The following is a 25,825-nucleotide window of genomic DNA, read 5'->3' on the forward strand; positions in this document are numbered from 1 at the left end:
CAAAACATTTAGATGCTGAATGGCCATCTCGCATTGTACCGAAAGCATTACTATGCTCGTATATTGGAAGGACGCAGTCGTTTCTGCTTGATGATATGGTTGGGGGTTTGGGATTGACATCTGCAGCCATTCTCATGACTCGAACGACTGTCTCAAAGGACGGAAAACGATGCCCATTCACATTTCCTAAACCTGAAACCACGCACTCACTAAGAAAGCTTTGTATTCTTTGATTACTGAAGTATTACTCTTATCCTGACTTAGTTTCTCGTGTTATGCGGTTTCAGTCAGCGCAGATATTCCTGCTCGAAATACAAGGCAACCAAGGTGCGAACTCCTCCATGTATGACGAGGTGCACGTTTATACGGCTGTGGTTATCGTCTCCCAATTAAAACAAGCCGAAAAGAGGAGCTTGAGGCGATCCTTAATGAACCTCGGCCGAATATGTGCTTGTTTACTTCAGTGCATTCAGTGAGCAGAAATAATGGTATAGACGTTCAAGCGTTCCTAAAAAGGCAAAGTTTCGGTTCAGGAGCGGCCCTCCTAAAGCAAAATATTCATTTCATATTTCACAGCCCTATGCCGCAGGGGGAAGTTGATTCCCACATAAAGTACCCCTGTTTTTACTTTAAGGAGGGTTCTAGATCAAGCAATGCGGTCAAGCAATTCCAGATCGTTTTCGTCTGTTTTCTCACTCCTTGTAACACGCTTAGTTTGGAATGCAAAAGTGCGTTAACATGCCCAAAAAAGTCTAGAATTGCCTTCAGTTGCTTGTAAATTCACTTCTGTAGTATTTACTCTAATACTGTCGCCAGAATTTGCGCATCGCCACCGCATCATTTTCGGGTGAAATTTCAGTCTTGGTTCGTGACTGCCAAAGGCTTCAACGAAGCGCAAGATTCGAGGTGACAAGAGATACCTTGAGCACTGATAGCACAGTCGTATTTCTTCAACTAATCACCGGACAAGACTATTAATTTTTGCGGCCTGCAGTGTCTGTCTGCTGAAAAAAGGGAACCTGCATTCCATTTCGTGTCAGGTGATCTTGACAAGTGCAGTTCCCTGACTGGAAAGACGCCTGATAACAGGGTGGCTGAATTAAAGGCATGGCTTGAAAATCTGCAGGCCGGTTGCCAATACAGCAAAACAGCTGACCTGAGAGTGAGAGGAAAATTTACCATTTTGTGCCCAAAAAATAATGATTTCATTCCTGTGGTATTTGCAAACAGTTGCTGGATTGAAGAAGAAGGTGCTACCTGTACCAGCATGAAACGCATTTCAGAAATTGCGCCTCTTTTTCCAGTAAAGTTGCAAAGAGAACAACAAAGGTGAGCCCGGCATCACTGTAAATGCTTTGATCTACCAGTGCCAAAACTTAGAATACTTTTTCTCTAGCTATAGACGAAAGCTTTGACATTGCAGATGATTAAGGTCCAATGTGGCATTACAAAGCTAGAGAAAAATGTCAACATTTCATAAGAGTAAATGAGTTTCGTTTTAATGAAAGACAACACTACAGCGGCAGATATATTTCTGGTACTCAAAGAATTGTTCAAGATATCTGTTTGCACCGCAAGATGATGAGTCTGTGCAATTCAACGGCTTAAATTCAGTGGTCGGAAGTGACGGGAGGAAACAGACCAAATATTACAATGCTCGATGGCACCCTTGCAGTGTTCTGCATCTCTCACCAAAAAGTGATCATGAGATCTGTAATTAAGACACTATTTGACGCAACAAACTTCATTAGTTGAAGAAAGCTGAAATATCGCCAGGTACGTTCATTGTTATGAGAGATAGAAAGAAATCGTAGGCCATCATAAATTTGCTTAATGTTATGTATATGATGGCAAGAAGAACTCATTTTTATCTCTTTCAGATAAAATGTATGGCGATTATATTCTCAACGTTAATTTAACCTACGGAAGAGTCCAGCATAGACAACCACGTACACGAAAACAAAGAACCACCGGAAGTCTAATGAGTAAATAAACCAACAAACGCATCGAAAATCAACATATCACTTTTAAATAGATTTAATCATTGCAGCTCCACCTTTTCTGCTTTAGCCTCGTCTCCTCTTACGATAAAAGAACTGAACTTATATGAGGGACCCATGTTTCTGCTTGTCTGTTAAACATTATGAGTCATGTTGATCAACGGTGCTTCTAATGCTCTTTGAGGAGATCAGTGCGAAATTCATTTACAGCCGCTAAGCGCTATACTTGCAGTTTTCGAGAACCAGGCTGGACGCTGCACCTGTGCCCCACAAGCAATAATTTCTTCCAAGATATCCAGCAATGAACCGCGTCTCTGAAGGGTGGTGAAAAAGTGCATCATAAAATTCGACTTGTTCTTAAAGTCGGTATAAAACCTCAAGATGGGCGTTTACACAAACAATTTTGTATGAATCACATCGTTACTAATTGATTAGACGATCGGCGAGACTGGGGACTAATGTTAAAAATAGGACCGACTGGTGTACTTAGGCCACACACTGTGAATGTGACGATTATTGAATGCGGAAACTTACGCATCGCAAAGGAATGCAAAATAAGACAGTCATTACTTCCAGACAGTGTAGTGGATGACGAAAGATGTAACGCCAAATAATGCTCCGCTCTCTGACTGCATTAGGTGTATTAGGCTACAACTTCAATGGGTTCTGTCAGCGGTTCTACTTCTAGCACCTCCGTACAATTGCATTGAGTGGGTGCTTTCAACAAGGCACAAGTACTTTCATTTTGACTCCGTGACAACGGAGATTCTGTCACGTCTGCAAACAGTTGTCCTCGGGTGACGACTCTGAGCCGCGGCCACTCTGCTATTCAACGCGAATTCATACCCCACGCCCGCCACACAAAGACCTTTACTCGAAACGGTGCACCTCGCGGTTTTTCGCTCAAGCCGATACCGATAACGCACTCAAAAGGCGCGCTTGTAAGCTGTACTTGAGTCTCACGCAGCTAACCATATGAGTAGGATCGTACATCTTAGTGCTTCCTCCATGAGGACCACGCTAACCACCGTAAAATTTTGTCCGGCCCCAGAAAAAAGCGCCGAGCTCTTCGTTCGCAGTTTGATGAGTGAGGAGTATCATATCATGATGTAGCCTTTATTTGCTCCATCCCGATAGTTGAGGCCTTTCCACTCTTACTTCTGTTCCTTTTCGTTTACAGAGATCTCACTTCCCAACAAATATGCAGTTCCCAAAAGGTTCGATATAAACATTGCAGCATGCGGCCGTATCATACAGGGACACAACTGGGCTAGATTCAGTTCTCCACAAGTTCTAGAAAGAGCACTGAAAATTTTTCAATGCTTGTTTCCATCAGTTTACTACCTGAGCGGATAACCTCTTGTAAGATCAAGATAAAAACAGATACACATAGGAAAAGAAGCAGGAGCTTCTTAATAAAAAATCGGCTGTAATTTGGCCCATGGCGCCAAGAAAGGATGCATCTATGTTTAACGGTCCAGCACAGTTGCTGGCTAGATTGCGATAATTTTTTCCAGCCCCAACACTTATTCCACGCAATCACCACGCACGCTCACCGAATGCATTGTGCTCATTAGTTATTTGTCACCAGCGCACACTTGGACTGAAGACCAAGCAAAATGGTCAAACCTTGGTGAACTTCACGCTGCTTTCTTTGAAAAAAACTTTGGAGTTAACCTCTAAAAGCGGGGCTAGATTGGAGTACTCTACGTTGAGTTCTGGCTCCTTTTAATATCTACCCAATGTCAGCTCTACCAAAAACACAGAAGCAAAGAGTATCATCCAGGACGAAATTTTGTCACCAACCTTTCCAGTGTTCGTCGCTGTCTACCGGCGCGAGGTTTCAATTCCCGCATCTCGATCTCCTGAGCGTCTGGTTCACAGGCCATCGCCCCTGGTGAAAGAGGCCGAGTCCGAGACGCCGAAGCACCTTCTGGTGGTTGCTTGGCCATCCTGCACATTATGCCGACGCTTGGAATCATGTTTGAACACGAAATCATTGCATGCACGATTTGTGCTTAAGGCGTTCAACCATTGTTCCCATGAATGCGAGATCGAACCTGTGGCTAAAAACAGCACTAATACGACACCAAGAAGAAAGATTTGGTCTTGTGTTAGCGCTGGGTTTAGTCTCAAGATAATGCACCAACCTGCCCAAATTTCCACCCTGTTAATACAGGACAAAAGCACGGGCGTGGCGGCCGCTTTTCAATCCCGGCGGGAAGCTAGCTGCCCATGTGTCGTGCCATCTCAGTGCACGGTGAAGAAATCGAGGTAGTCGAACTTTCAGCAGCCTTCCACTGCGCGGTCTCTCATAGCCTTAGTCGCTCTCAGACTTTTAACCCCACAAACCAAACTTAACCAAACATTTCTAAACGAGAGATCTTTGTCGAAACGCATTGACTTTAGATACTGAAATGCTCTCTCCTCGAACACTTAAGAATATGTAAGTTCATAACCAGTAACCAAAAGCTTTAGAATTTCACTTTGGCGATATCAGCAAGAGGTTCAGTAATGGTACAAGGCTTCCCCATATCTTCAAGGATCACTTGGCTGGAAGGTAAGTCCACTTCCGAAATAATAGATGAACAGAAAAAAATGTGTGACAGACATTAGGAAAGATGCATACAAAAATGGAGCTGGAGATCATTGATAAAGATTGGGTTTAATCGAGCCCAGTGTTAAAGCATTGTTTTAAGTTAAACGTTCCAGCACAGTTGGATAGATTGCGATAAAATTACTCTGGCAAGAACATTATCTAATATACACAAGCTATATTCATCCAAACTGAGAGCACTGAGATCATTATTTATTTGTTTGCAAAACACTCATGAACAGAAGACGAAGTTAAATGACCAACCTTTTGTGACCTTCATGCTCCTCACTTCTGGAAAACGACATGGCGTAGCCTTGGGAAAGGATTTCGTCACGAACCTTTTCACTGCTCGCTGCCGTCCGCTGGTGGGAGGAGGCTTCACTTTTCGCATCTTGTTCCCCTCGGCGTTTTCTTCACAGGCCATGGTCTCTAGGGAAGGAGGAGCATTCCCAGACGCCGAGGCGCCTTCCGGTGCTGGTGCGACCGCCCTGCACATTATGCCGATATTTTGAATCATGTTTCATATGCGATAATATTATTGCATGTATAACGTTCAGTGAATCAACAGTTGGATTCATCGCCGCAGAAAGGTCATGGTTATTTCTCGTGTTCCCTTTTCGCCACCTTGAAGACGTGTTTCCCGCCACAGGTGCTCCCAGGACATGTATCGCTGTATTACGTGAGATTCAGTGCCCCCCCCCAGGCGCAGAATAATTTGATCAAACAATATATTGACGCAAATCTTTAACACCAGTTTAAGAGATGACCCCACACCACTAAGACGGCGTTTGCTCAGTCGCGCTGTAAGGGAACGGAGCAAGTCTTCTCTTCGACAACGCCGGCAAAGTCGCATCCGATAGTAAATGTGGGCACATGAACGCGACGGCGTTGCATCCGCGTCAACAATGCGCAAATATGCGTGGCGTCTTTAGGAGTCTGCGGAAGTAGCTCCAATTGCTTAAGATGTGGCTAAACAGCGAGGAACGTTATTGAAGGCCGCGTGATCACGGCTCACGTAAAACGCCCATTCCAAATGTGCGGTCCTTGCAACATTGAAGGAGGACGATAAAAAAGCACAAAACGCTCAATAGGTAATGGTGACTTCAGTGCTTCGTCGTGTCGATGTCATAAGGTTACCGCCAGTAGTACGAATTTGCGCTCCACGCCATACAATTATATTCATTGCAAGTCTATCCAAAGAATCCTCTCCGATTGTTGAAAGTCGGCTCCCGTATCTACTAAATCAGTCACTGTGTACGCATGAACAAGAACGGTAAAGCGGGTGCTCGCGCTGTAATTCGTCGAGGAGATCTCGGAGTAACGGAATCCCGCTGTGTCGTGACAGGATGGGGGGGGGGGGGGGGGGGTTCTTGGCGTTTCGTCGTTGTTTAGTAACATGCCCTTTTAATGTCGCCAATTTCTGTTCACCCGAAGATAGCTTGGCTGATCGCACTCTCGGTGTATTAGTAACAAACGACAGATCGGTGACTGGCAGCGCACGGGAAAAGGTGGTCGTTTGGTGAGGTTGCACAGGCATTCCTCGGTTTCTCGAGGTCGCTTACCGAACTGTGGACGCGGGGCTTCACATGAAAAGCCTCGAAGCCTGTGTTCTCCGTAGGGGCCGCTCCTATAAAGGCAGTCGTCTTCCCCGCGGTGGTAGCAAAGCGGCAGTTGACGAGAAGTGCGGTAAATGTCTGCCTTTCGAAACGGTGGTTGCAAGGTGAGTCCCTGCCAAGATGGGCGCTAGTAACGAGACGTGCTTTGCGGGAGGCACCGCTTGCTGGCAAAGACCTGCTCCATAAGTGAAGGTACGTGACTGTGACAACCGAGGCGGTGCAAAGGCTTGCTGGATCTCTTCACGCAAAGCTTCAGTCATCTTCAGTCGTAGCAGGCAGTCGGATTAGACAAATTGAGGTGGAAGTTCGCAAACTCCTTTTGAACTGTCTTCAGGATCAGCTCAAGTAGAGACGAATGTTCAATGGAGCCGCACAAGTGGCCACACAGCTGAAGGGCTAACCGCAAGCAGGCTTAATGTGCTGGTAGTGTTGCTGCATAGCTCGCTCAATGAGAGTAGCTTCATTGATAAGATCGGCGACGATATAAGGAACATTGCGCAACAGAGAAGTGAAAAGCGTTATTTTACCCCTGCATAGGGTGCGCTTCTTCGCGGCTTCCGTCAAGTCCAGATCAGCCCGACCAGAAAGATGGCCACGTCCTCGGCAAACATGGCCACGCTCTCGTTAGGATTTTAGACGGGGGCTGCGAGGAAGCGGTGTGCATGATCGCGCTGGTTGCTACTAGCAAACTTATCCCACATCTGCCGGTGGAAGGCACCTCAATATTGAAGACCACTTCCCTGTTCTCGTACCATCACTTGAAGGGTCTTCCTGTGCGAAATACATGTTCCGCATCTTCTGGGCAGGGCTACACTTGTTGAAGTTATCTATGCCCACAAACTCGTCTAGGCAGTCATAGATGTCTTCAGAAGGATCAATATTGAAACTGGCCATAACATTAGTTGCTGAAGAGTTACATGAGGTGAATTTGCCTGTTTCGGTCGGTGAGACCCATTTCGAGGAGGCAACCTATTTCCTAGGTCATCCCTGCAGGTGGTGGCTGTTGTGATGTACAGGCGTAAATACGTGCGGGAGTCTGTTGGCATCGTAACGGCTCAGAGGCCCGAGACATATGGGATCTTAAACGCGCAAATACCCTAGTGTAGCGTAGCAGTTTTTTCTCGCAACAAAAGGCATTATTAGTGGGGTTCACCAGGACAGCACCGAATAGAAAGCCATGACTATGAACTGCTGGCCGGATCGGACTTCAGCTTCTGTTTACAGCAGCTGCCGACTAGCTGCTGGTGCGAACGTGGCGATATGAGGGCCTGTCACCATGCCAAATGGCGTTCGGCGATAGCCTGCTCCTATTTCTGTTTCATCGCCACGATATCGAATTGAATATTTCAACAGAATTTCCGGCTGAGATAACATATCCTGTTTGCAATGAAGGTTCAAAGTTCGTTAGTGCGTTGTTGTCGAAGGCTTCAATGAGAGCAATGAAGCAGATTAGAAAAGATTTGATTTCATTTTCATTTAATTTATTCCTTTCGGACATATCTTCACAACGTGATGTTTCAGACGAGAAAAGGCAAAAGAGGGCGATAATGTCTCCTGAAGAGGCCTTACCCCAGTCTTACAAGCTCAACAGCAGGCACAAAGGGCTCAAGTAGTCAGGTTACAACAAATTAGTGATGTTACTCAGATATGCATAAAAATTAAAGGAAATACAAATAGTGTAACTAAAGCATAATATTTCTGAGGATAGTTATACAATTTCTGGTTCTACAAATACTAACAAATACTTGCAATTACAAAGCATTCTAGAACATAGCAGCAGATTTATAAGTAAACAAAACTAAATTATACAGTGTAGGAATTTTTTATTACCTTGCAGGACATCCCAAAAGATATTGCGCCTTTGCCGAAGGCATGAGGAATAATTGTATTTTCATTAAGGCCAGTCAGCAGGCCAAATACCGTGCCCTGACGGTAAAGATCACCCAGCGCAGTTGGGAGGAACTGAAGTGGACGTTCCAGCAACTGCAGTACGTTTTCAACGCTCTGAAAAATCTACGAAAGGAATGATAGCTGGAATGTTGCCATTTCATGCCTGATGACAAAATCCGCAGATTATTCTACTGCTGTGTTTTTGACCAAAGCTGCTTGATTGGAGACGCAGATGCTATTTGAAGCAGCACGAAAAAAATTCTGAAAAATTCGTCGTTTTGCCTTTACTGCTACGCTGAGAACAATTTTACGAGCAAGGTACTGAAAACTGATGAATTAATGTCGGCATATCAAGGCATTCATTTCCCTTGCTATTGAAGAAACCATTGATATACAGACATGCCCTATGTATCATTTTCGTTAGGTGCATAAAAAAAACCCATCAACATGACATACGAAGTACTAGAATGGGTTAGGATTAAAAGCGCCACTACAAAAGCTGATATAATTTTGATGCTTTAAGGAATCTCTGAATATATCTGATTGCACTGGAAGCTGATGGTGCGAGCGCAAACCGACGGTCCACCATGAACGGCCGAAAGCAGCTGTGACCTTACAAGCCTTGCGAACTAAACTTACAATGCTAAAGTTCTCCCAGTATTCGCGACGCCCTGCATTAGCAACAAGCAACTGATCATGCAATTTTTAAAAGGTATAGTGTTTGACAAACTAAACCTAACAGATTCAAGAGCTCTCAACCATCCTGAGGGCACTTCTATGTTCCAAGCGATGAAACACAATCAAAGGAAATTCCTCTACCATATGAGCCTGCACTGGTCTAGGTTAAGAAAAGTACTGAAGAGAATTTGATCTCAGGCAGGAAATCGAAAGCTTCTGAAAGGAATAAAATCAGCAAAATTCTGAGCTGCCTGAGAAGAAGTCGCTTCGTTCTCAAGCATTTCTAACAAGCATTGTGGTCCCATGAACATCTTAAACACAAAGATTCAGAGAAAAGGAAAACTACCAGAAACCAGTAAGAGCTGCAGCGAGTCACCATTGCGGCAGCCCCACATATTGCTAATAAGCTGGGCCACTTCCCGAAAGTTGCTAGGAAACGTTCAGAAATCTTGCAGTGACTGCGCAAAGTTCCTTCGTAACTTGTTTGAAGTGGGTTGAAGCTTCGAAGCTGGCGCCACATTGATGGGCAGCAGACCTGAGCATAGTCCTGTGATTTTTCTGTGCAAATTGACAAGGCTTAGCACTAGTTACAAATGCAGTATATTGTACTTCTAGCAAGTGTCACGTTCCGATAGACATTCCGAAAGGAATTAAAATGCAATTTCAAAACATCTGTAGGCTATCCATACAGTTTAGAATCTGTTTTTATCTCTTTCTCTGCAAGCGGATGAATATGAGCACTTCATACAAAAGCATATTGATCTAAGCATCCCTTTACGACGAATGTTTTGAAAACGCACGCGATACGGATTTATATAATTTTCTGATAAGGCATCTTTCGAAATCTATATAGCACAGAGTGGCAGTAATAATTGCCACTTGCCCCCAAACTTGTGCAAGCCCCTATTTTCTGTAATGAATGTGAAGGAGACTGTTTTTGCGTGTAAGAATGGCTGACGACCACCTGAGCGCTCGCAGTCAAATCGCCTTCATACATGTCGTAAATTGGTTCTCTTGTAGATGGCGAGCATTGTAAAACTTCAAGACGGTAACACGGCTAGAACTAAAGGCTAATTCCTTTGGTTGAAAGACAAAAGCAAGCAAGCTCTTTTTCCTAAGGCCAGTTTTCTTCGTTGTTCCTTCATCTGAAGCGCACTTGTCAGAAAACGACGCCCTTGTTAGCACCCTCCCTCCCCTCCCCCATTCCTATGCTTCTTCCGTTATTTCCCAGGGATTCGTCAGTGGGGCATGAAGGTTTCAGAGTACTACCCGCACAGCAATGACTGATATTACTGCTACCAAAGCCTTCATCTGTGAATAAGCAGTAGCAGTCAGTATATGCTTCCTGCTATCCATATTTGCAGTGCAGTTATGTAGTTTCGTATGCTATGAGAACTTAAGATTAGATACTACTGTCGACTTGTAGGCAAGAACTTTCCCATATGTGATTTGATCCACAGTCCACCCTGGTATCACATGGGGTTAATTTATTTTAACATCGAATTGACAAGAGTCGTTACAGAGGAGAATGGTGATTGCCAAAAAAGGAAATGCAGAAAAAAATAATGCAGACAAGTAAGTAAACTACATAGGAAAGGTTAGGTATGACGTTAGGAAAATAATTATCGTCTGCAATCCTGGCAATTGATCCGATGTGGTAGCCCCAGTCTTTGGGGGTAAGGGGGATGAACTACTGGCTGCATGTTTTTGTTGTGAGCGGTAAGGTCCGTAGTTTATAGCGTGGTCCAGTCATGAATGTACGAAGGCGAAAAAACAAGTTCTGCATAGATGGGGGGTAAAGTATAAAATATTTTATAAAAAAACAAATGCATTAAGTTTTTCACCGAGAAGCTAATGAAGGGAGTTGTAAAATGCGTTTCATTGCTGATATGCTAGCGGTACAATGATAGTTGTGCACGATGAATCGAAAAGAGGTTTTTTTTTTTTTTTTTGCAAGCTTGCTGTAAGGTATAATAGGTAAAATCACGGAAATCCTTTTCTTTCAGGAAAGTGGGGACTAATGGCGACAAGGGAAGATTTTTGTTAGTGGGTGACCGACTGCAATGAGAGGAGGAGCCTTCTTCGGTTCCTGCCAGAATGGAGTTACTTTTATTCATTTCGAAGAGGCTAGTTAGGTTAGCACAACTGGTGTCCCAGATAGTTAAATTAAAGCACGTGTGTACGGAGGGTATTGAAGGATGGTCATACAGGGCGTCATACGAAAAGCACTAAACTTCATTGCCCGCTTGTCCGGCGACACGTGCCTGGCTGTAACGCAGACTTCTTGAGTAAGACAGTTTATTCACGACAGAACGAGGTATGCGAGGCAGTTAGAAAGAATGCCGACCCGAGGCGGCCAACAATCGGCGTTCCCGCATTTCGCCCCAAAACATTCCCTTGAATCTTTTTGGCCACGATCGGTGGTCCAAATTTACAAACCAGTTTAAACTGAGTTTAGACTGAACCGGCTAATGACGCACCGGCGCCAGCAAGAATGTTTTCCTTGCAGGCACCACACGCATTTCCCGAAGCCGTTGAACATTTCCGCACCTGGCTACAGCCCCGCGGACCGACAGGAAAAAGCAGCGGGGGCCGCATGCACAATAACGTCCCCCCCCCCCCCCTCCCCAGTCTCTCTTTCTGGACCATCTGTTGTTCCTCGCCGAGCGTATCTTCGACCGGCCATCAATAGCCACGCCCCTCCTCAAAACCTGATGGGCTCGCGCTGCCGGATTGCCGCCGTCGACTACACCGACACAACTACTAGCTGATGGTCTGTTTGTCACAGCGAAGTGCCCCGCCGGACACGCACGACAGAAGCGACGAAAAAAAGAGGAGGGGGCGGGGACCCCACACGGGCGGCAAGACGCCGGCGCCACAGTCTGCTACTAAGGTGAAGATAACTAAGCATGCGTATACCATTACTAATTATATTGTTGCTGTGAAGTGACCAGGTAGGACCCGAAGAGATTTAAACGGCTAGGTAACGATAGGAATTAACAGGTTCGAGAAAGATATTGAATAGATAGCAGAGCCCAGGATAGAATGAAATTATAGATGCACGGAAGAGTTTTGCAATTAAAGCTATAAAGGCCCCATTTTCAACAAAATACTGAAGTTAAAGATAACATCAGTGCCGTGTTGAATGGTTCTAAATTAATCAGAATTATTAATCCAAAAAAGAAAATGCCAATAATCAAAAAATAATTTATTGCTAGATGAAACAAAGTTAGACTCCTAGTATACATATATAAGAAACAATATTGGACCCAAAACGGAGCGTTGAGGCACATCGAATACGATTGCTGGCGGAAACTAAGAAAAGCCTAAAAGAAAGCATTCTATACAACATAGAACTTAGGTTCAGGATTTGTTTGTAATAGCTGAAAAAGCACAGGCGCCTGTGAGAAACATTCCTGAAAGCTTGTCGAAATCGGGAAGTAAGCAGTCTTCTAGAGAACTCCGATCGATGATAACATCAAGGTTGTGAGTCAATAATAGCACTCGTGTTTCACGTGAGATAGGCAGTTAAGCTTCAAGAAAGTTAACGATGCTTGCGTAAAGGATGAATCCTAGCAATTTGTATGGTATACTTGCTTATGCCATCAAATGGTAGTTGAGAGTAGAACTTTTGCTACCCGATTCGTGGACGGGAAGCAACTTCCGAAGCTTCTAGTCAGCCAGAAAATTGCTGGTGCTGATGGACTGCCGAAAACTCTTGCAGGTAACAAGTTATGTGCAGGTGTGTTTGAAAACGTTGATAATCTGGTGCCAGGGCCAGATGAAGATTAATGCGCGCCAACTGATTTCATGATACCCGCGCCGCAGTGGCTATGTTGTTAACGCTCCACTGCTGAACCCACAGATGGAATATCGAATTCCAGCCCCGGCGGACGCTTTTGCATGAAGGCGAAAAGCAAGGCGCCCGTGTACTGTGCGCTGTCAGTGAGCGTTAAAAAAACGCTATGTGGTAAAATTTTTGGAGCCCTTCAGTGCGGCATCCCTCATAAGGGCTGAGTCGCTGTAGAGCATTAAAATCTAAAACCACATGAAAGGCTCATTTTGTAAAGCCAGTAGGATCAATGCAGACAAGATTGTTCATTCGATGGGCGTATGACTGACCAGGTGGCAATGTCCTAATAGGACCGAGGTCAAACGTTAGTGCAGGAGGTTTAGTTTAAGACTTCGGGGCGTCCCGAATTCGGAAATTGCAGTCCGTTGGGCTGTATTAAGTGATTTAAGTTATCTTTCCGTGGTTTAACTGTGCGCCATATACTTTTGGGGCCAGTGGAAACCACAGATGTTTAGGAAGTTACGTTTTGCATTTTTAAATGTGTATATACATGTCGCATTAGCTGCGAGCATAGGCTACTCGCTGAGAGTCTTGAGGGCCACACATAGCTTGACGGAACAAGCATTTTTATTAAACACCTTTTCTAGTTAGAGGTTTTACCAAGGAGCTTTCGAGTTGGAAGAAATCTTATATAGACGAAAATACTTTTCTACCAGTTGATGGACTTAAGTAATGAAGTTGAGCCAGTTGCTTCCTATAAACCAAGGTGCGAAATCATGCAGGAAGACGTCAATTAAAAGAGAACATTTGTTAAGTGACCAAATAAGACCTCAAAAAAATATTAGCGGCTAGGTAACGGTAGGAAGTGCCTGATTCGAGAATATTTGATTCTATTTGTTTCATGTGAAGGGTCTGAAAATATATAGTGGATAGTTAAATGGTCAGTATTCCGTGTCAGGTAGAGTCTTAACCTAGTAGGCTGTGTCACAAGCAGAGAAAAGAGAAAACAGCATATATAGGTTCAGAAAAATCATGACTGACGTATAGAGTGGATTAAAAATAGGTGGAAATATAAGGCCAGAAAATAATGTGTACGTTGAAGTCACCAAGTAATATATTATCAGCCGTAGGGTGTCATAAGTAGATGCTGTTAACAACATCGTGTAAGATGATAACGGTTAAATTACCGGGACGGTAGCATAGACTAAAACTAATTTTAACATCCTGAAGTTCAATGTAAGCCCAGGTGGTTTCAAGATTGGCATCAACAGGTTTGGAGATGACAAAGCTTTTTTTAAATACCGAGCAGCGCACCACACCTCCTTGGTTTTACGTGGCGTCACCGGAGGCCACAGAGTACCGTAACAAATCATTCATACCATTGCTCACATGTTAGACTGCTGATTCCAAGGACACTAGTTCATTTCCGAATGAAGCGGGAGAGGTTCGATGGAGTTTAATCGCAAGACGCCCTTGTTCGTTACGGTGTCAAATCATGTTGAAGCCCAGCTCCGATGATAGCTTTGCATCCTCAGATTTTAAAACACTTTTTTAAGTATGTCATCAACCGTTCTTCGGCTGTATTCCTTCGCTATGGTATTCCACATTTAAAACCACAAATAAATTTCGCATCAGTTGCACTCCATACAAAAAAGAAATTACAATCCTTGTAAGATCAATAACACGACAAATTCAGACCTTAAGACAGCATAATTATCGAGACTCACCTCGATTTCGAGGTTTCGGAACCACCAGTTACCGTTGCGTTACAAAACATTTCTAAAAATGAATTTACATAGGCACAAAAAATGTTCCAAAAAGAGTTTTTTTATGAGGCTGCACCTAGCGGGCGATTCAGATGTGCATCGCGTTGAAGTGGTGTAATCACCCTTTCCGCCTCTTTCATGCCTTTTCTATAAGTCAAGTCAGATTGTATGCAATTTAATGTAACATGACAGACAGCAAATAAAGCAGGAGACGGATGCGAGAGGCGGGCACGCTGGCGCAAAGGCCGAACGGACAAATAATTAGGCAAACCCGAGCACGAGATAGTTAAGCGGGCGAAACAAACGAAACAGGACGCATATTGCTTAATGAAATGCAGGAATGCTGTGAAACAGCGCGAATCGAAGCACCGGCACTGAGAATGAGGCTGCGCACTTACGAGGGTGCGCCGTCATCCCCCTTCGCCTGGCGCAGAGGATCAGCGGGGGCCTTTGTCCTTCCTTTGTCACCACCTTCAGGAACTTTCTCAGAGGCGTCTTTGGGTCTTATTACACCCGTGTTCAGGGCTTCACCTTCAGGCTCCATGGCTGCCCTGCAGTTATTTTAGATACTACGACTGATGGCCCATATGAGGTATAAATCAGCACATCTCGAAACAGCGTGAACTTCAATAACAATTAGCATGAGATGTCAACATTGCTTACTGCTTCGCAAATAAGGCTTTAATTTTTCATATTCCGTTTTCTATTAAAAAGCACCCAGTTTTCTGCAGAACACATTCTTCCACAAGAACAGATTTAGCAAATGCTGGAAGAATTTTTTCAACAGCCGGTAAAAAAAAAAATTCATGAAAACAAGGCTAATGCTTGAGATCCTTTCGTGCTAGACACAGTGCAGTACAAAATAATATACAACCCTTTTGAACATGAAGGCGCCCTTCATTTCGTACGCGAATTTTACACGCAGCAGGAGTGTTTTCTTTACACGGGGCTGTAAACTTTCGTGCTCACAGTTCCATTCACCTTTCCTAGCGCACAACACGTATTGCGAATTTGCTTACGTTTGTCGGCACAAAATCAAGCAATGTAGGTACACCGCTCGGGTCTTGCGGTTTAGAAACGACAGCACGTCATGCTTTAAAGCACTTTCAAACAGCCCATCTTGGTGGTAGAGCGTTAAGGGCGCTCGACTAATGTGTCCTAGAATGCGGGATAGAATTCAAACCGCGGCAGCCGCTTTTCGGTGGACGCGAAAAGCTTTTGATGGAGGAGAAAAACTTAGAGTTCTAAACGAGAAAGATCTCTATCGAAACGTGTCGGCTTTAAATAGAGAAATACTCTTTACTCGAACCCTTAATATGTAACGACATAAGATTGAGCCAAATATTATCTTAGCATTTCACTCTGAAGTTATCAGCGAGATGCTCAGGAACGGTACGAGGTTTCCCATGTATTCAAGGCTTCCTTGGCAGGAAGGTAAGTCCACTTTCGAATTAATAGATTAGCCAAAATATTAGGAGTATTTAAAAACATCGGTAAATCGAAGCTGAAGCAATAGATTTTCGTAATCATGCTAACAATTGTCTTTTTGTTTACAATATCAAATGCTTTGGAGCTGGCTTGAACGACGGTTGCTGAAGTGTGCATCGAGCGCTTTCGCTCATGGGTCCATTCCTGGCAAGCTGCGAACCACAGTTTCTATCGTTATTACCTACATTCCCCCGTCTCTGTTGGTTTGCTTCCACTGTCATTGCTGCACAAATTTATTTCCTCGGTGAGCTGTAGCCTCCGAGTGATATGAATCCCCCATCCGTTGGTGACACCAAAATTTCCAAGCATAGTGAACCTCCCGTTGCGATGTGCTCGGGGTCATGATTCACAATTTGCGAAACAGGTGCACGACAGCCATTCTGTACAAAGTGATTACGCGATAACGTTTCCGTACATTGTTCAGTTACCAGGTTGACTGAAGATCATTTCAAGGTCAAATGCTTGGCACGACATGCAAATAAGCTTTCGTGTTAAGTAGAGCTATACTGTTAAAGTACGCTGCAAACCTCGTAAACGTTCAAAAAACAAAACCCTCCAAACTTATATCGCAAACTGACTGAGCGCCGATCCTGTCCCGCATGAAAGACCAGTCTGGCCTTTTAATCTATCAGATGTTGTATGCACTACATAGCCACAGTGTCCGGTCCGTAGTAGAGGGTTCGGACAGAGGAACATACCATAAGGACATTTATTTCCTCAGGAGACTCGCAAATAAGAGTAATACGTTAGGAAATCTGCCCAACCGGATTATGTCCTTGCAATGCAGGAAGGGCATCCTATGTCTCCTAACACCCATAACAACTTCGGTTGGTCAATGGACAATGTCAGGGATACGCATGATGAAATGCAGAAACCCTGCCTAATCGCATGCAAAGAACTTTTCGGCTGTATGCGCGCAGAGATCGTAACAATGGAAAATAATAAGGGTAACTGGTGCGGTGTGGGGGAACCTGGGGGAGGGGGGGGGGTGCCTGGTGTGTGCTGTAATATAAAATATCTATATGGCAGACCTAAAATATATAACAACATTCCGGCAACATATATATCAACACGGGAAGCTTGTCATTTGTTCTGCTACGCATGGGCAGGCTCATGTTGTAGCTTACATAACTAAAAGTTGCAGTCTGTATATTGCGTCGTTTGTAGGAGGGCATAGCGGCCAAATATTGGAAGACGTTATACAACACTTTTAACTCATTGAATCGGCTTTCTTTCTTTAAAGAAATATGATTTTGTCTCAAAGCGTTTTTCCTGACCCCTAATGCCACATTGTTATACTCAATCGTTCCACATACGAACCCCAGGAATCTCGAAGGCAGTTGATGTTCTCAATATTGGCAAAGGTTGTTCTACCGAAACCTTTTATTTTGTCATTTTATTGCACAGCGCGGATCCGGATTGAAAGCTGGGCCTGCATATGCAAAATAATTATTTTTCTTGATTTTTTTCAACGATGTAGACTACCATGACGTATGGCGACACCAGCAAAATCCAGCGGGTAAACGGAATAGAAGTATTCTTATGATGGACGTGATATTTTCAACTGTTCTTGTGTGGCTGTAAATATGTTTACGATTTTTTGCCGGTGCCAGTATACAAAATGCGAGAAGTGATACCGATAAATGTCTCGACACTGGGAAAATGTTTCTTCAAGTTACCAGTGTCGTCCTGGATTTAGAACGACATCAAAAATTATCAATTATTTTGCATATTCCCACATCAATTTATTTTCCATTTTCATCTGCAGCTGAACTGCAATGTTACTGTCGCCATTTTTCAGTAATGGTAAGGCAGCGTAAGATGAGGCAGGCTATCGCCGCAAGAAAACAAAAGGAAGAATGCACAGAGGAATTCTAGACACTTCTGAGAAGAGATCGGTTCATATTTAGTGACTTATTGGCCAACTCCCCCATAACAGTCAATGTAATCGTAGATTCACCCTAGAAATGCTAGCGAGTTGTTTGGCATTAATTTTCAAAACCGCATCCCATACTTCTAGGACGGCAATCTTAAATACTCGTCGTTTAAAGCAGCACGAAACTAGGAAACAAAATATTTCTCTGAAACAGGAAACTTCGGTCATTTCTGTCAATATGTTGATATAATTTGCCTCGAATATCACCCCGTTTCTCCCAAACGTTTTCAAGAACTCGGCTTACAGGTTTTTCAATGGCAGCTTTAACGGCTTTGTGCAAGCGAAAGGTAAGCGTTTAAAGCAAATCTAGCTACGCAACGGATGCTTGGACAACTCTCACAAACATGCGCATAACACCTTATCGGAGTATCCTGTTGCTGCCTTGTATTATAAGTGCAATCTTAGGAAGATGGACTCTGTCATACTTGGCACCATATGCAGCGACTGGAATGAATAAAGCACACCGTGCTCGGGATCAAACAACCGGGGAGGGAATCGAGAAGTGCTCACTCGCTCCCGAGGGCTGTGTTCCGCCGTTGTTTGCTGCAAGTAGTGGACGGCGCTGCCTTGCTTTTCTCTTCATCTTCCTTCACCTCCTGGCTCTCGACAGCACCAGAGCAGTCTTCCCGTCCAACAGGCTCAACAGTGTCGGTGCAGCCAGAGGTTGGAGCCCAATGCTGCACATTTGATGTGATACCGAAGAAGAAAATGTTCACCCGCGAAAAAACAAATGCCCATATCTAGGTGATCTCCTTGAAAACATTATCAGCTAAAACTACTATCCGTTAGTCTCGTCGCTTTTTAAGTTCATTCAAAGACAATTCTAGAAGAAGGACTTCAGAAAAAAGGGTGGGGAAAGGAGGAAAACGCTGAAGAAAAAAATTACGTTGCTGCCGTTTTAGTCTGTTTATTATGAGGCATTTTAACAGTATAATTATTTTGGGTCAGGATAACGGTAACATTGCTTTCGGCGCAGACTGCGAACTTTCGCTACTTCACTAGGCTAGATGTGCTGTTGAAGAGAGCGACATAAAGGCACATTCTCGCGTGTTTCTTGATCGTGGTGATATTTTTTTAGGTCGCGTTATCAAAAGCAACGCGATGTTCAATGGTGTTGAACCTCGCATGGAAACTGCGCATCTATATTGCCCGTGCAGCCGGTTTGTTGCGAGCGTGGTTGCTCACTTACATGTTGATAGAACGAGTAGGCCTCTGAGGCTAGATCGGATCAAGAAAAGATCCCCGATGAACCGGCGGAGTTTTTTTTTCTGTTTAACAACGGTCAGGAAACGCCAATCTCACAATAAAAGGGTGCGCTGCCATGCGACAGCGACGGATCCTTTTCTTTTTTTCTTCAATGCGTTGACCCGGGTGTCGCAAAACAATCCGAAGCCAACCACTGTAGAGCACGCTTATAACAGATTAGTGGTTCATCACGTTAGTTCCACTATTCCGCGATATCTACCTATGCGCTTCTTTTTACCTCTACACTGGTAATTACTTTGCACCCCCCCCCCCCCAACTTTGGCTCTCGTGATGTTTCGATATGTTTGCGGGGAATTCACGGGCAGCCTCGGTTTATCATCCATTTAAGACTATGCTGCCTGGTTGCACTTCACTATCAGCGCAAAATTTAATTCCCATTAAGCGTGTTTTGACTTGAATACACTACGTACTTGCAGCAACACGGGTGGCACAAGCGACTACATAAACGGGTGCAATAGCGTACGTTCGGCGACCCATACGCCTGCGTTTCACGTGCTGAACTCTCCAGGCGGGCCAAGCGTAACACAAGCGCGTGAACGGAAAAATGATCAAAGACAAGAGATAGAACGTGCCACTTTGAATGATGTCTTTCACTTTGTTCTATGAGAGAGGTAAACTTTTTTATTAAACACTTCATTTTCTTTTCAATTTTTCGACACTCTTTCCGAGTACCATTTTAATATTGTTTCAGAATTTGGTGAGATGCTGTCCCATCACGCTGTCTTCGATGGTGCTCCCGGGAATGGTATCAAGTTACCTCGCTTACTTATGGGCTGGCTGCGAAGTTGCCGTCTTGCATGTAAGTTGCTTCTCAGTCGTTACTATTAGGTAGGGTGCCTCCCAGTTTTTCTTTAGTCATTTATTTAGTTAATGTTTTATATATTCTGTAGCTCCTTTAAGGGGCTATTACAAGGGTGGGATATACAATTCTATTGCAAATGTCATAAAAATGCAAATAAACAATAAAGATAAAAATTCACGAGAAATAAGGCAGAGGGCAAATATGTAACTCAAAATAACAGCACAAACACTAGAATGCAGCGATAAATTGCAACAACAACAAAATAAATAAAATTAGGTGAAATCACCTTTAAACAGCGAATTGTTTAATGGTAGTGAAATAATTGTTCCAAGCATGAAGTTTTAGAATTCAGCAATGCGTAGAAAACACTATTTCAAGTTATCAGATTGAGCAAAGTAAAGTTTATTTTAAGGCGATAATGGCTCCTATTGACCGGCAAATATCTGAAGGAATATATATGGGATATGAGACAAGATAAGAAAAATTGATGACGCCACGCAAAAACTCAATGACTCGGTGCGGCGGCCTACAGATAAAGGGGTTAGGTTCATACAAGACAGGGCACGAGAGGGTGAGAAATATTAATCATAGGGACGATATATGAACCGCATAGATTTTTGTTGTATGCTCTCAATGGGTTAATGTCACAATGGTTAGTAGGGTTCCAGACAGGAGAAACATAATAGACGATAGGACGAATTAAAGTTTTATAGATTAGTCTTAGCCTCCTTTGGAGAATTGCCTAAATGGCGCCTCAAATACCCAAGCTTACTGATTGCTTACTGTTTTGGCCAAAACATCTTAGTGGTAAATATGGCGCCAAGATACTTATATTCTGAAATCCTGGGCAAGGATAAGTCATTGAGAGGGTAAGTGAAGAATAAAAGAAAAGAAACGTACTATTAGAAAATGACACTATCACTGTTTTAGTAAAAGTTATTTTCATTCGCTAAGTGTAATACCGAGTACCGTAGCCTGCAAAATAAGTATTTAGTTCAATATGATCTGGTGTGTTAAACAGGCCATATAAAACACAGTAATCCGCATAAAGGCGTAAGTGTAAAGTGACGTTTCGAGCTAAGTCATTAACGTATAGTAAAAATAATAAACAAAGAACCGACCCTCTGTCCGTTCTTGTTCCGTCGTTTTCTCGTTCTACGGGCGGCCAGAGCTAAATCACGTTGCGCCATTGTGAGACGCTTTTCGTTTCTTTCAAAGCGCTTGGCGTCTATAGAAATTAGTTCGAGGCATGCGAAGGGCGGATGCACAATGCAACTGTGAGAACTCTAACGTCGGTGTAACACTACATTGTTTCCCGCAAGACCTTCACGCGCGAGCTCCATTCTGCATGTGTAGTCTGCCTTGCGTGTGCGCATTGGTAAGTTGAAAGTGTTGGTCAGTGCCGGCTTTGTACATTTCGCTGAAAAGTTTCATTACTCTATTTGTGGCCCTGATATAATACAGCACGAACATTTCCGAGCTATTCTTGTTGGACACTCTATAGCTAATTGTGCGGATACACCAACTTTTTCGAGTACATTGAGCCAGTCCATTTGGAAGAGGTGCTAGTTTGCTCCCTTCCTGTGTCGTCTTCTAACTGCTGGGTTTAATTGTCAACTGCAATCAACAAGCAGGATTCGAGCCCAAGAGAAAGACGAAGTTTGGCGAGAGCTGAAAGGCCCAGCTTAAAAGGACGGAGTCAAAAATACGCCAGGGTGTATCTAGAAAAGTGACACTAATTACACCATCGTCATCAGCTTTAGCTTTTTCATTTTCTGATACTGTACTTGCTCGGCTCGCTATGCTTGCTTTCGCCGTGTTAGTGTCCTGGTTGTGTCTGAGTTACATTTTTCATTTTTGTTTCCTCAGTGCTCTGTTCGTTTTGTATCCAGGCTGCTGAATTGAATGTCCTTAATTGCCTCCTAGCGCTTTCTGAAGTGTGCGAAACACAAAAATGAATTTTATGATGTCGCTACACGTGAATAAACACAGGTGGCTGGAATTTAGGAGTGACGTTTCTACCGTTTGTCCACGTTGAGAGAGCTGTGGTGAGTTGGACGTCCCCTGGCCAGAGAACATTCGACGTATACGACCGCGTGAGTTTCAGCTGTATGAAATCAAGACGCGGCGTCTCAATGCAATAGCACCAGCAAAAAAAAAAATTGCTGTTGTTTTGGGGGAAGGCCGGGACCAGATTTGCTGAATACTTCAACTACCTGTGAGTTCGCGCCGCATAAACCACCCAGGACTTTTCGGCATGCATGGTTCCACGTGTGGATGACTGTCAGTATAACAGAGGGCCCATTTTTGTTTTCGTGGAGTCTACTGCGCTAGCTGGCTGACCACTGGGCACAGCCGGTCGTGCCTTTAAAAGGGCACCTCGTCCCCTCATCTGCATCCCTGCGCAACGATTAAGTCGTGTGGGTGATGCAATGTAACCGATCTTGAATAATAACCATACTTATCTACGAACCCGTCATCACTGTTCCGGGGTCGGGCCGGAAGAGGAGTCACTGGGCCGAGGAAGTCTGTTTTGAGCTTTCGTTATGGCCGAGCACATGCCTAAAGTGAAGTGATTACTGATTAGGCATTATATTAAAATCACCTCTGTCACCTTTCGTCTATCCTGGTAGTTTTCTGCCATGCTGGACTTTAACCGAACTCCAAGAAGTGTCGTTTTAGTTGCCGCACACTTAAAGTGCTTCGCCATTTGGGAAATGCCAGCAGAGTGCAAACCGATCTCGACAAAGTTCGCGGTGTCGGTGTTTTTCCATCTCCCCGTTCACCCCGTGATGTTCACAGTTTTGTAGCACTGTGTTCATATTTTCACCGCTTCGTCCTAAACTTCACAGCCTTCGCACGCCCTCTCGCGAACCTGCTGAAGAGAGGCGTTCCTTTTTCTTGGGGACCAGAGCAAGCTACCTCATTCTCCAGCCTCATCGCTATACTCACAAATCTTCATGTGTTAGCCTATTTCACCCCGTCTGTCCCGACGGAACTTTGCACCGACACCAGTGGCCACCGAATTGGCGCCATTCTCGCACAGCGACAGCGGCGCCAAATTTGCGTGATTGCGTACGAAAGCTGCGCACTGTCTTCGGCGGAGCAAAACCAGTCTATTACGGAACGGGAGTGCCTGGCTCTTGTTTGGGCCATTGAAAAATTTGGACCCTACGTTTGACCAACCCTTCACTGTTATTACTGACTATAACGCCTTGTGTTGGCTTTCTTCCCTCAAGGACCCTGCTGGTCGCCTCTGCCGCTGGGCACTACGCTTGCAGGAGTATACCTTTTTCGCTGTGCACAAATCCGGTAGGCCGCACCAGGATGCAGACTGCCTGTAACGTTATCCCGTCGATCCCCCTTCCCATACAGACCATGAGTTGGACCACTGCGTCTTATCCAAAGTCTGCCACATCGCCCGATGAACAGCGCTTGGGCACAACCCTGCGGCTCTCTCATCGACCGCCTCCACACAGACAGCCGTGGCTCTTCCCTCGCCACGTTCTTGCTGCATGAGAACACGCTGTACCTCCGCAACATGCGACCTGATAGCTCTCTGCACTTGCTTGTCGTTCCTCAACACTTATTCTGTACTGTTCTCGAACAAATGCATGACGTTCCTACAGCTGGTTATCTTGGCCTCTCACGTACATACCACCGCGTGCACCGGTGTTTCTTGTGACGTGGCCTCTATCGCTCCGTCTAACATTATGTAGCCGCCCGCGACCTCTGTCGACGCCGGGAGAAACCCACTGTTCTGCCTCCTGGGCACCTACAGCCGATTGCCATCCCGACTGAGCCGTTTCATTGCCTTGGCCTTGACCGGCTAGGGCTCTTTTCGGTGTCATCAGGAAACATATGGATCGCTGTGGCCCCCGATTATGCCGCGTGGTACGTGATAACTCCCGCTATTTCAACCAGCTGCGCCACTGACATTGCTAAATTCCTTCTGCACGACGTCATACTTCACCATGGCGCTCCTCGTCAAATGCTAACCTAACGTGGCCGCTGCTTCTTTCCCCGAGCTGAGAAAATACTTCGTTCGTCCACCTTTCGTCAGAAATTCACGGCGGCCTATCACCCTCAGACGAACGGCATTATGGAACGCCTTAACCGCACACTCACCGACATGCTCGTCATGTATGTCTTCATCGGTCACCGCGACTGGGACATTAGAGAGATTTAGCTTGCCGTGGTCCGCGATCCGCCTCCGTGACCCTCTACCGCGCGTGGGTGGGGTGCGCAAGTTTATTGGTGCCGACGTGGCAGGTCTATGTGCCGACTTCTAGTATGTGGCGCCATCTATTGGCGTCAGGAGGATCTGGGAATGTGCAGTGGAACGCGCGATGGCGGATCGCAAAAGCGGATCGCGGACCCCGGTAACCTTAAACTCTCTATTAGCTTGCCATTTGTCACCTTCGCATGCAACTCTTAGCGCCATGATACTACTGGGTACTCTCCTACCTTCTTTTTGGAAAAGACCCTTTACTGTCCTTCGAGATTTTGCTACCCGAGACTGGACCTGTCACTACTTACACCCGCGATACCATCGCCCGAGCCGATGCTGCCCGGTAGATTGCTCGTCACAAGCTCTTCGTCTCACAAGAAGCTTAAAACGCCGCTAGACGCTCAACACCGTGATGTTCATTATCCTTCCGGATTTCTGGTATTGTTCTGTCTCCGGTCGCGCTGTGTGGGGTTGTACGAATAACTTCTTTCCCGCTATTCCGGTGCTTATCGTGCATCACACCCAGTGACTAACGCAACATTCGAGATTATGACGCTCCGCGCAAAGTCGCCATCTGCTACACTCACTTCCGATATAGTGCATGTGGCCCACTTAAAGCCATATTATTCCCACTCTATACCGCACGCCTAACACGCACCGGGACGTCGCCTTTTGCAGAGGGGGATATTGTTCCCGGGAAACTCGTGGCCGACGAAGTGGTGTGGTCGCAGACGCAGAAGTGCGTGAAAGATGAAGGGCTGTTCTAAGAAGATGACGATGCAGTCAGTGTGAACGCTTGATTGCCCTTGAAGTCTATGCACCGACTTCTGCCCCTCGCAGCGCAAGTCTTAACAAATAGATCTTCGTAACAATATAAATGTACATTCTCCGCCCAGGAGCAGATGAACAGGCAACCGTATTAAAAGCAAGGCCGAAAGTCCTCCGTTTCAGTGTTCATCATAAACCTGTTAAATTCCTCTAAATTGCGATCCGTCTCTGATTATGTGACCACCACCCTACATATGTCTGAGTGCCTTTACAAGGTAGCCAAGCCTTACTCAGCGCTTGGCTACCTTGTAACCTTAGCCGGTGCAAGCTGACTTAATTTATAGTCTCGGTTTGTGTATTTACATATGGGATGCTTAACAAATGTATACTGATCCGGAGTTCTCCAAAGCGGCTTTGCCCGCCCACTAGAGTAGTTTTTGTGTTGTTAAACTGAAAGGCTACTACCGTAAAACTGTTTCCTACGCTTAATGCGAAACTGCTTTTGCGGGGTCATGTCGAAGTCAATAAAGTGCAGGCTCTTGTAAACTGCATAGCTGCATTGCTTAATACCCATGTGTATGACAGAAGTTTGCAGCTAATGCGCTTGCTATTTTCGTCTTTGAAATGGTACGCACTGCCGGTTTACAGGGGCCGGGTAAGAGCGCACCGCATAATGAAGGACCGCAGGCGTGCTTTTTTTGTTGGCGCAGGCGACGTATCATTCCAATTGCTTCCCAGTTAAAGCTGTATAGTCATGACCTACTGCACTGATATTTTACTTACATATACAATTCTTGCTACCCGCCTAGAGTTTCAGTGGATAACACACAACTCACTAGGCGAAAGCGTCATCTGAGGAAACCAGGGGGAAACAAGCAATGCACCTCCCCGCATTTATGCAGTCGCAACGCCGTTTCAGCGTCACTAAACTACCCACCGAAAAACAATTGGCGCACGGTCGTGCCACCGGGAATCTGCTGCACGAGCCGCGGTCG

At 44.9% G+C, this 25,825-nt stretch overlaps 1 protein-coding gene across 1 annotated transcript in view; it reads right to left on the bottom strand.

Annotated features, from left to right (window-relative positions):
- The window catches only part of LOC146184239 (uncharacterized), a 203,027-nt gene that overhangs the window by 108,226 nt on the left and 68,976 nt on the right, over positions 1–25,825 (bottom strand). Inside the window, exons 11-14 of the mRNA XM_084608511.1 lie at positions 18,274–18,440; positions 14,738–14,890; positions 4,935–5,084; positions 3,807–3,953 (exon numbers count right to left, since the gene is read on the bottom strand). Coding sequence (XP_084464637.1) covers positions 3,807–3,953; positions 4,935–5,084; positions 14,738–14,890; positions 18,274–18,440 — 617 coding nt within the window. The remainder of the gene's footprint in view (positions 1–3,806; positions 3,954–4,934; positions 5,085–14,737; positions 14,891–18,273; positions 18,441–25,825) is intronic.

This window comes from Amblyomma maculatum, chromosome 7 (genome assembly GCF_055883805.1).
Source record: "Amblyomma maculatum isolate TAMU_Amacu chromosome 7, ASM5588380v1, whole genome shotgun sequence".
NCBI classification, from domain to species: Eukaryota; Metazoa; Arthropoda; class Arachnida; order Ixodida; family Ixodidae; genus Amblyomma; species Amblyomma maculatum.